The sequence below is a fragment of the Mustela nigripes genome, chromosome 13, assembly GCF_022355385.1.
Source record: "Mustela nigripes isolate SB6536 chromosome 13, MUSNIG.SB6536, whole genome shotgun sequence".
In the NCBI taxonomy this organism is placed as follows: Eukaryota; Metazoa; Chordata; class Mammalia; order Carnivora; family Mustelidae; genus Mustela; species Mustela nigripes.
This window is the reverse complement of record NC_081569.1, coordinates 115,287,669-115,299,317: the sequence shown is the minus strand read 5'-3', so window position 1 is coordinate 115,299,317 and position 11,649 is coordinate 115,287,669. Positions and strand designations below refer to the sequence as shown.

The window sequence follows — 11,649 nt, the reverse complement described above, 5'->3', positions numbered from 1 at the left end:
TCCATAGGGGAGGGAGGAGGGCGATTATATTGGTCAGTAGTTGAGCCTCACGGGGGGAAGGGAGGAGCGCACGGGCGAGTGCGCCCTCGGGGAGGAGTACACGTGCTGAGGAGGGGGGTGAGAGGCGGGCGAGAGGGGAGGAAAAGGGAGGCGAGAGCAGCGGGCGGGAGGCGCCACGGCCTCGCAGACGCAGGCGCCGGCAGCCGGAGAGAAAGTTCCCGGGGAGAGCTCGCCCCCGGGAGGGCTGACGTCGAGGCCCTTGGAGCCGCGAGGGTCGCAGGTCCCGTGGGGGCCAGCCTGCCTTCTCCCCGCGCGCGCCGGGCCGCCCGGGCTTGGCTCGCCGGGAAGCAGGGGAGCGGTGCTGTTGGGCGGCCGCCGCCAAACTTGGAGGGGGAGAATGCAGCGAGTGGGAGCGGCGGCTCGGGGCGTGGGGGCGCACTGAGTGCTCCCCGCGGGCGCCCCCGGAAACTGCTGCCAGGGCTGCGGACGGACGAGCGCGCAGAGGCTGAGCGGGCAGGTAGCGGCTCCGGCGCCGGGACTGCGCCAGCCCTCCGAGCCAGGGCCGCCAGCGCCACCGTGCCGGCGTTGCCTCCTCGACCCGGAGCCATGGTGCGCGGAGCGCGCGCATCGCGCGCGGGACTCTGAGCTCCGGCTGCGCCGTACGCCCCCACGTCCCTTCCCCGGGCCTTTCCCTGCCGACCTTGCCCGCGGGCCATGAAGCTTTGGCCGGGAGCCTCTCGCCTCTGAGCGTCGCGTCGCCCGCTCCAGTCCCAGCGCCCCTCCGCCGCAGCTAGCACTCCGGCCGCCGAAGCTCCCCATCCTCTCCCAGGGACGGCGCCCAGGCGCTCCAGGATGGCCCTCCGCGGGGCGCTCCGGCCGCGCAAAGTTCGCAGGAGGCGAGAGATGCTGCCGCAGCAAGTTGGCTTCGTGTGCGCGGTGCTGGCCCTGGTGTGCTGTGCGTCCGGCCTCCTTGGCAGCTTGGGTAGGTGTCAGTGAGGGCCCGCCCCGGGAGTTGAGGGGCTTGGGCTGGGAAGCCGCCGGGTAGCTCCGAGATGTCTCCCCTTCCTTCCCCGTCAGACTGGTCCCAAGGGTTCATCCAGCCAGGTCCCCTCCCCAGCGGGCAGGTAGAGCGCACCCGGGAGGGACGACATCGACGCTTTGAGCTGTGGCGCTCGTTTCCCTGAGCTGCGCGCGGCCCCTGGGGGCTCAGGACGCGGCTGCAGGTCTGTGTTACCAAGATGAAAGCCTGAACATCGGGCCCCTCCATGCCAGAGTTCTGTCCCCAGAGTGTGTGGGGGAACGGGCGGCGCAGAGGCGGGGTGCAGGTGTGAATTCTCGTAGCCTGGGTCGGATCGAACTGAGTGGTCCGCTTTCCAATTTTGCGGAGTCGAGACTTGGTGCGCCGCGTTTCTAGAAAACCCAGATACCGAGGCTGGGAACTGGTCTCAGTCTTCCCCTCGCCCCTGCTAAAGCAGTGTCCTGGGTGTCCGGATGCATCCTCTCCAAACCCTAAAAACGCCCGGGGGGCAGACCCCTCGGGAGGTTGCTGCCAGGTTTCAGCATCGCTGAACTGCTCTTAATCTCCAGGAGAGCTCTGGTGTCTGGAACCACAATTCACACTCCTTCATCCAAGACCCAGGGATTTGGGAGTCCCTTAGGATATGCAGATTTGAGGTGGAGAAAGAAAGAAACTTAGGGGAAAAATCTGTTTGGGGGTGGAGTGGGGGATGTGAGCCCATGTAGAATGTGCAGAAAACCTTCACTTGGCTAACACTCCCATTTTTAGCTGGACACTGTGGACCTTTTACTTCTTCACATTTAAAAAAATGAAAGAAATCCAGGCGACTTAGCAATCTGGACATGGAGATAAAGCAGGGGGTGACTTTCTGAGCATTTAGGGACAATCTGAAGATTTTTTTTTGTGTGTTGTTAAAATCAGGTGGAACTTGATTCAACTCTTAAAAATAAAACTAACTGCATTTTAAGACCCCAACTTGTGATTTGAGGCTAGAAGGTCAAAGCATGGCTCTTTACAACAGAAACCCAGAAAGGTTATTTGAACATCTTAACCTGGAGCTTTGCAACTGGGCAAGCCAGGGTATTTTTTCCCCTCAGTTACACACCAGAAATAACAAAATACTTAGAGGCTCTTCAGTGTCAGCATTACAGAAGAGGTATTATTACCCAGCAGAAGCTGTGTGCACATCAAGAGGGGTAAATGAATACTGTGAAGCTCTTAAAGGGAGACTCGTTCGTATTGGCTGGATCAGGAGTTATTAGGAGTTGAACTGTGTGCGGTCATTGGCATCCACATCTCTGCTCTCCCTCGTTCCTCTGTGGCCCTTGGACCAGTAGAATTAGCATCGTCTGGGAGCTTGTGAGGACGGAATCCCAGGCCCCAGCCCAGACCTACTGAAACAGAATCTGCGTTTTGACAAGGTCCCCAGGTGATTTTTGTGCACATTCAAGGGTGAGAAGCTCTATCAGCTTTCTCCAATCCAACTATTCGCTGAGCTGATAGCCTTCTATATGCAGTGCCCCTGGGGGCAGGGGCATCAGAGCATGTTTACTGGTCAAGAACTTCATGGTGACTTATCTAAACCCTTGTTGCACCTGTGAGGGGCTGAGCGCACTTGGCCAAGGTCATGGGCTGATGCATCTGGGACTAGAAACAATGGACCAGATCGAGGAAATCAATCACTGTGTGTGAAGCAGGTGACACTGTGCTTCCAGTCGTTGCATCGCTCCCAACAGGTGGCTCTGAATCGTCACACAGGGCTGTTGCTGGGGTAGCCAGATACAGAAGTGTAAGGTCATTAGGAGAATGCAGGCACTGTATGGCCCTAATGGTATTTGTGACTTATTTCCCAATACAGGGCATAAAACAGCTTCTGCTAGCCAACGGGTTCTACCAGACACATGGAGAAGTAGAAAGCTGATGGCACCTGTGAATGGGACTCAGACAGCAAAGAATTGCACAGATCCTGGTAAGAAATCGATCCCCCCTACTCCTTGCCTCAAGGCATTTGGCCTAGAGATGCTGTGTCTGTGGACATTACAGCCAGAGCTGAGAAAGGTGGTTTGATGAACCTGACTGGGGAAGGATAGCTGTAAGGTGTAGACAGGTAACTCACAGGCATTAATCAGTTGTGCAGCTAAGCAACTCAAGTACTTTCTTTACCCAGCAACGGAAAAGGTCACATTGGTGAGTTTTAAAATTTCATCTTTTTGTTCTCACAATGCTCCTTAAGGCTCCATCTTTCCTCCTGCTGTCTTGATTTTGCTCGCCTGGGTGTCTGTTTTCTTTCCCTGTTGGTCACGGTCTCCATCTGATGGAACTTGAGGGACAGCAAGCCCAGCTGCTCCCACAGATGGCCCTTTGGGATGACCCACCTACCAGGGTCACAACAGGTCAGGGTACCTGCAGGAGTAGGATTCTGGGGAGTTCGAGGGTCCTCTCTCTGCCATGAAAGTTCCCAGGATGGATTCTGCTTGCCATGGGAGGCGACCTTGCTCTTCCCCTTCAGAATTCGCTAAAGGATTGGAGGCTGTAGGGACCCAGAGATGACCTCTTATCTGTAGAAGATTCTCAGGAGTGTGTCAGGGAGCGGCGAGGCAAATGGAAGCTGCCCAGGCCTTAGGGCAGTCCTAGGCTGGAGCTCTGATCCCAGCACCTGGAGGTCTTTGTGGGAAGGATCCAGTGGGAGGAAGCAATCAGAAGCCCCCTGAGAACTTTGAGGTTTTACTGTAGATGGGTACCACTTGGCTCTTCTAATGCATTGCCTAGCAAGTCACAGCATCTTTCTGGGTCTGTTTTCCCACCTGTGGAATGGGCAGAATAGTACTTCCTCTTCTGGGGTTTTTGGGGGATGTCTGCTAAGGCCCTGTATGGGGCTGGGTGTGAATGGGTTTGGAAACCCCAGTTTCGATGGCCTTCTTCACTTGTGTTCATAGGCGGGTCTTCTCAGCATTCTGTAGGTCAGAAGACCTCCAGGGGAAGACATGAGCTGCTCAAAGTCATTGTCTTGTAAGTGGTGAAGCACTGGAACCAGAGCCTGTGTGATTAAATGGTTGGTTCTGCAGGCGTAAGGAGGACAGGGCTCTCTCAAAGCTTGTCTACCACACCATCAATTCCCCCTGCCCTCAGGATGCCTTCTGAGAAGGCCTTGTGGGACATGGAGGGTAGGTGCGTCCAGGCTGGCAGAGAAGCTGCCGGATTCCCTTTGAACTTGAACCATCTGTTCCCGAGAGACTCCTGGTGAGTGACCCGATAGGCAGTGTGCTCACCCCGTCCTTTAACCTCCCTCGGACACCTTTTGTTACTGGAAGTGGTGGAGGCATGGCTGGACGGATAGGGGACCTGTGCAAGGCCAGAGGCTGACATTGGGTTCCATGTCCTCCAGGGACCCCAGATGTGAGGATCAGCACCATCTGGGGTGGGGGTTCTGGGGACGCTTTGCTACCCTGGGTCAAGAATCTGGGGGTAGTGTAGCTTTGGTTTCTGGCTCACTGGTGCCCTCACCTTGGGCAGGCCCTGCCCTCCTCCTGTAACTTCTCTCACCTGTAGTCTGGCCGCATTGGCTTAGGGCCCTGTTTCTTGGGATAAATTCTTGTGTGCTCCCTTGTTGCCCCATATTGTCAGTGCATTTTCTCATCAAAAATTATCCCACTGACCATGGAGCAGTCAGTCCTATTGGGCAGAAAGACCTGGCCTTGTCCCCTTACAGAGAGGGAAACAGAGGGAGATTTGCACTATCTTTAGCAATAGTGAACACTTAAATTATGCTTTTTTTTTTTTTTGAAGATTATTCATTAGAGAGCATGCGTGAGAGAGCATGCGCAGGGGGGAGGGGAGTGGGAGAGGGAGAAGCAGACTCCCCACTGAGCAGGGAACCAGATGAAAGGGCTCCATCCCAGGTCCTTGAGGTCATGACCTGAGCCGAAGGCAGGCCCATCACGGACTGAGCCACCTGGGTGCCCCTGGGTTAGGGTTTCTGTTAACTGTTTCGGGATAGGGCCCTGCCTATAGAAGGAACTCCCTAAAGTTGGGTCGAGTGATGGAATGAAAGTGCATTTTGAATATGAAGCACTTTTATCCTTTCAGTGTTTTTGCAAAGATGAGGCATGTGGGGCTCAGAAGTTCAGTGACTCCCCAGGACCTCTGGGCAGGCAGGTTCATCCCTGGTTCACCCGGGTCCAGCTCCCACAGCCTCCCCACTTTGTTGCACCTGCCCTAGCCTTCCTTCCCGCCCAGGCGGGGCTAAGACCCGACTCCCTTCCAACCACCTGGTCCCCGGGCCCTCTTTCCAGTTTACAAGCATGTACACAGTGCACACTTGCTGTTGTGCCTCCTGCCCTGTGGTGGGCACCTGGTGGCAGCAGCGGGTAAGGTGGGGGAGATATAAACAAGCATGAGAGACAGTCCTTGTCCTCAAGTAGCTTACAGTTCTGGAGAAGCCTAGCTCCTGATGCAGGGAAACCTCGATGAGGAAGGAGATGGCAGAGGTCCCGTAGTCAACAGCCCCCTGGGGGGCCACCTCAGGGGCTCAGAGGAGGGTGACTGGGTCTGATGCGCTCTGTGGGGTCTTGGGGTTTAGGAGAGGCAGGCCTCAATGGCAAAGATGGAAAACTTCCCCAGAGTGGGTTTAGTGAAAAGGGGAAATTTATGGGGTCAGTCACCAAACGCGTGAGACCAAAGTTAAGTGTCACGACTCAGTTTCCCTCTGTCTCTGGACTCCGAAGTCCCCCAGTGTTGGAAGGTTACCACGCTCTCCACAGCTCCAGCTTTCTGGCCTCCCAGACCTCAGAATGTGTGCCAATGGCTGAGAAGCTTCTGGAGGAATTCCAAAGTCCTGTTGGCTTGGGGCCCATGCCCGCCGCCTCTCAGCCACTTGCTGGTGCTGGGGGAGGGCTGGGTGTGGGCCGGCTGAGACCTGAGTCTCAGGTTTTACCTCTGGATGGTGCTGGCACTTGGTTCTTTCTCACTGTTCACCTAGAGAGTCCCGTCCTAGGGCTGCTGCTTCAGTAAATGTGGACCAGAGCTTCCTCCCACTTAGAGTTTCGGGCTGGGACCGAGGGTGACCCCCACTGGCTGTCCTTTTCTCTAAGGGGTCAAGGAGTTGCCCATGAAGAACTGTAGGGGGTTTCTTATGTCCTTTCAGGGTTCTGCTCTGTATCCGTCCCACCTGAGGGTCCCCGGTCCTGGTCTAGTATATGAGGTCTTCAAGGGACGTAAGAAGATGGAGCTTTAAGAATTTCCTGGGGTGGGGGGCGCCTGGGTGGCTCAGTGGGTTAAGCCGCTGCCTTCGGCTCAGGTCATGATCTCGGGGTCCTGGGATCGAGTCCTGCATCGGGCTCTCTGCTTAGCAGGGAGCCTGCTTCCCTCTCTCTCTCTCTCTCTCTGCCTGCCTCTCTGCCTACTTGTGATCTCTGTCTGTCAAATAAATAAATAAAAATCTTTAAAAAAAAAAAAAGAATTTCCTGGGGTGGGGGTGCCTGGGTGGCTCAGTGGGTTAAAGGTTCCACCTTTGGCTCAGGTCATAATCCCAGGGTCCTGGGATTGAGCCCCCCCATTGGGCTCTCTGCTCAGCAGGGAGCCTGCCTCCTCCTCTCTCTCTGCCTGCTTCTCTGCCTACTTGTGATCTCTGTCTGTCAAATAAATAAATAAAATCTTTAAAAAAAAAAAAAAAAGAATTTCCTGGGGTGTCAGAGCACTGCGGCCTGAAGTGCCCCCATCCCCTGCCGCAGTCAGCATTCAAGTCCATTCATGTTTCTATAAGAACATCTGGGGTGGAGACTGTGTCTTATTTTCTGTAGCCTCTGACTGTTCCTCCTCTCCTGTGAGAGGAATGGTTTCTCCTGTGGAAACCTGCAGGACACCTTGTGCTCCTCATCCCGGAAGGCTCAGTGTGGAAAATGGGCTCTCTGCTCCGTCTGGGGTCCCATCCCCAGGTCTTGCTGGTTGGTGTTCCCATCCTGTGCTCTGTGTTGTAGCTTAAGGGCCTCCCCCATCAGTTGTCCTCTGTGTTTATGGCCTGTATCGCCATCTAAAGTCACTCGCTTGTCATCTGTTCCCCTTGAAGGCTCCCTCGCTCACTGCCTAGAAGAGTGATTCCCTAACCCTGCCCACAGCTTTCAGTCAGGGAGGAGCTTCCAAAATGCCCAGACCCCAGCCCTAGAGTGGCTGATGTCATTGGTCTGGGCTGGGGCCCAGGAATCTGTATTTCTTAAGAGCTCCCAGGTGAGTCCAGATGAAGCCAGGGGTGATGCTCACTGGGCAAGAGTCCTGCTGTCCGGGGTGGCTGGCGTCACCTGGCAGCTTGCTAGGAATGCAGAGTGTCAGGCCCACCCCAGGCCTTCTGCCTCAGAATCACCTTAAAGAGATCCCGGGGCGATGCACATGCAACCACACGCAGAGAAGCTCTGGGCTGCCAGGCTGCCTGACCCTTCGAAGGACCCCGGTAGGGATCTGGGTGTCGAACAAAGGCTAAGACTTTGTGTGACACAGAGATTTTCTTGAAAACCAGTTTGGGGGCATTTTTGAATGTAGAGAAACTTTAAAAAAAAATCTCCGTTTTTGACTAGTGTCATTAATTTATTGTCCCATCCCAGAGATCTAGGTCTCTAGGATTTCGATTTTTATTTCCTGGTCTGTGAGGAGCAAGCATTACAGGGCAGAAGTGGGTCTCTCCACACGAAATGCATGAAACGGTGAGAGGCTGCACCCTTGAGTCTTCAGGATATGTCTCTGCTGAGGCCACCGTAACAAAATACTGGAGACGGGGGGTCTTAAATGACAGACCTGTATTTCTCACAGTTCTGGAGACTGGGGGGCCTGGGGGGTGGTTCCGGGTTGGCAGATGTCTCCCTGCCTCATTGTGTGCTCACCGGGTAGAGAGAGCAAGAGACTCTGAGCTCTGGTTTCTCTTCCCCTTCTCACGAGGGCACGATTCCCATCATGGGGACACCCCACCCTCATGACCCCCTTCCAAACCTAATTACCTCTCCAAGGCCGCACCTCCAGGTCCCACCACCTTAGGAGAGGAAGGCTTCCACACAGGAATTTGGGGGAGACACAAACCTTCAGGAACCAAAGAGTTTCTGTGCACCTCTGGTGTTGGCCCCTAGGATGTAGGGAGACCACCGGGGGAGGAACAGGGGAATCTGCAGGTGACAAATCACTGGAGGCTCTGAAAAATGCAGATGCTGGGGCCCAGCTCTGAGCTGTGAGATCAGAGCTGGTGGTGAGCACGTTGTGGGGCCAACTTTGGGGGCTTCTGGGAACCAAGCTGTTTCCCTGTGCCTACCCACCCCCCCAAGTTCTTCCAAGATGCTTGTCATTGGCACATCCCACAGGGCCTTTTCTGATCACCCAATGCACAGTAGCCTTCCGGTCACTGGTTCTCTCCTTCTAGCTCTTGGCAGGCACAGTTGTGCATGGTTCTAGTGTTGGTTTGCATCTCAACTAGAAGGTAAAAGGTGAGCGGTGTTTGCTTCTTAAACCAGAGTCTGCTTCACTTTCTCCTTCTAGGGCAGTGAAGGGGGCAGTGATTGCCTGAACCTCAGAGGGTTGTTAGAAATAAATGAGTCAATACCCGTGAAGCCCTTACACATGTGCTCAGACGTGAGCTCTGTTTTCACTTTTTTTTTTTACTTATCTGCTTACCCCAGACATGATACAAGGCCTCTGAATTGTAGGTGCTGGAAAACTATTTGTTACTTGAATTTTATGAGGACAAGGTAAGAAGTAAGCATCTTGCCAAACGTGGGGTTTTTTTTTTTTTCTCTCTTCTGGAAACAAATTTTTTGTTTTTTAATATTTTGAGGATTTGGATGTTGGAGGATGGCCCACCTTGCAGAACATGCCGCTACATGGAAAAACTGTTAGTTGTTTTGGTTTGTATTTTTCCCTCTTGACAATGAGGCATTACTTTACAGGTTGGCTGTGAAGCTGGGTGGCTATGCTTCCCCCTTCTCATGCTGCCTTTACCCCCCACTGAATCGGTGATCTGTCCTCCACGAAGCCACATCTCTTCATTTGGGTTCTCAAGCTCCTGTGCTCCTATTTGGAAAAAGAGAGGGGAGCTTGCCCCCTCCCCCCACCCCCCATCGATGTTGGAGGGATTTGCTTTGTCACGTTTTGTTTTCTACTTTTCACATATGCCTTTGGAAATGCCTGCTGGCCATGTGTCTGCCTTTGCCCAGACGGCTTAAACAGCAGAAATGTCGCAGCTCACGGTTCCGGAGGCTGGTAGTCTAAGGTCATGGTCCCTGCATGATCAGGTTCTGATGGGAACTCTTACTGGCCTGGGGACTCTGCCCTCATTTTGCTGTGTCCTCCTGTGGCCAGGAGGGAGGGCTCGTGAGAGTCAGCTTTCAGGGGTCCCTTCCTGTAAGGCCTCTGATCCCATTAGACCACAGCCCCATCTTCATGCCCTGGTCTAGCCCAGATGCCCTCCCAAAGACTTCATCTTCAAATAGCATTTCGGTGGGGCTTAGGACTTCAGCGTAGGCATTCAGGGAGTCCACAGAAGGAAGGCTGTGAAGAGAAGGCTTCAGGAAGAGCGGGCGCTTCAGAGTGATCTGCGGATGGAGGTGGTTCCTAGTCTTTCAGGAGAGCAGAGGAGTGGATGTGGGCGCTAGATGGAGCCTCTTCTGTGGTCAGCCTGGGTCTGATCTCCCGTCACCTTTTGTTCTGCACCAAGGCTGATGCGTGGCCACAGTGGGAGGAGAGGGGGGAGGTGGAGGCGGCGGGACGGGCCGCCGCACAGGAGTTGGCGGGGAGGCTGGGTCCAGAGGAGATGAGGTTACTGAGCAGGTGGGTCCCTCAGTGGGTCTCTGTAGGTGCCCCTGTGTGGGGAGCAGAGGTGCAGAAAGCCTGAGAAAGCAGGGTTAGGAGGAGCGGACCTAGAGCTGCGAAAAGTACATCAGGAGGTGGGTGTGGAGGGGCGGTGCTCCCAGGGACACGATGCAGTGTCTCCGAACGGGTGTCTGTTTGCTGCTTCAGCAGGCTCAGGCTCCGGAGATAAATGGCACATCGGAAGTTTTCAAGTCGTTATGTAAAAGCAAACCACAACTGGGAGAAGCGAGAATTGAACTTGCTACTGTGGGCAGTGAGCTCACTGTCTAGTTACGGTCCAGGAGTGTGTGTGTGTTGGGGGGTGGGGCAGTGCGTGGGGAGAGGAGTTTCAGCCCTAGGAGGGTGTTTTCTGGATGGGGCAACCTCCAGAATGCCAGGTGGCTTCTTGGGGAAAGTGCCACCAACCACCTTGGGATAGTGAGAGATAGGCCTGCATGAGCCCCAAGCTGGATCCCAGAGGGAGGCCAAGGAAGATGGCAGCCTGTCATCTGTGGGATCGCTCTTCGCTTTTGGGTGGCTTTGCGGGGGTGAGGGGCAGGGGTGTTCTACAGGGGAGTGCATAGCTTAGTGACCAAAGGTCTGGGTTCTAGTATTGGCTCTACCTGTAGCAGCCAGCAAGGGCTCCTCTCTCAGCAAGCACCAGCACTTTCTTGGAGAAGAGAATTCGATGTGGTGAAGGCAGGTGCGTGGGTGTGAGTCCCAACTCACCCTGCCGGCTGGCTGTGTGACCTTGGGCCTGTTATATAAGTTCTCTAAGCTGCAGGTTTTCTCTTTTGTAAATTGAGGATAGCAACAGTCCTTACCTGCCTCACCAGGCTGCTGCAGGACTAAAACCACATGATGTGTGGAGGTATTGAGTACCCAAGGTATACCTAGTACAGGAGCCCTGGCGTCGTTGCCATGGCAACCCCAAGCATACACCATACTGGGTGCTGGGCTAAGTGCTTTATAACAGCCCTTTAGGTGTGTGCTTTTAGTATCCTCATTTGGCAGATGAGGACAGAGACCCAGAGAGATTAAGTAATAGCCCAAGGTCACATGGGCAACAAGAAGAAATGCCAGGGGTGTGTGTGTGTGGGTGTGGGTGTGTACGTACCTTTCATTAACAGACTACATTTTGGAGCAGTGTTAGGTTTACAGAAAAATTGAGTGGAAAATACAGTTCCTACATGAATCCCTCCCGCCCCAGCTTCCCCTATCTTACATTAATATGGTACAATTATTGCAATTGATGAGCCAGTATTGATATTGTTATTAATTAACATCCATAATTTACATCAGAATTCGCTTTGTGTTGTACTCTGAATGAGTTTTGATAAATGTACAATGACCTGTGTCTACCATTACAGTATGGTTTCACTGCCCTAACTGTTCCCTGGGGAGCCTTTGAACTTGAATGGCCCGAATTATGAGCCTATGGTTATCAGTGGATGGGTGGAAAGAGACAACTTGGAGATGAGGCCTCCCATTGTAACTTCGAGTCTCTGTCTGGGTACTCTACCATCTGGGTACCCCTCTGAGAAATGGGAACTCCTGTTCATTGCAATAGCAAGCATCAGGGTGGGCCCTACTTCTTGGTCTGATTCTAATACTGATTTGTTTGCAATCAAAGCTCCCCCCGGCCTTTTATTGAGAAATAATTGATGTATATCACTGTAAAAGTTTAAGGCTTCCGCTGATCTGCATACGTTGTGAAATGACAACCGTAGTACGTTCAGCTCACACCCATCTTCTACAGATAAATGAAAAGAAAATTTTTTGTCTTGGGATGAGCACACGTAGGATTGACT

The 11,649-nt window shown here is 53.8% G+C and overlaps 1 protein-coding gene across 1 annotated transcript in view; it reads left to right on the top strand.

Annotated features, from left to right (window-relative positions):
- Positions 1-852: 852 nt before the first annotated feature.
- SLC24A4 (solute carrier family 24 member 4) overlaps positions 853-11,649 on the top strand; it is a 162,321-nt gene continuing 151,524 nt past the window's right edge. The window contains exons 1-2 of the mRNA XM_059373497.1: positions 853-982; positions 2,877-2,987. Coding sequence (XP_059229480.1) covers positions 853-982; positions 2,877-2,987 — 241 coding nt within the window. The remainder of the gene's footprint in view (positions 983-2,876; positions 2,988-11,649) is intronic.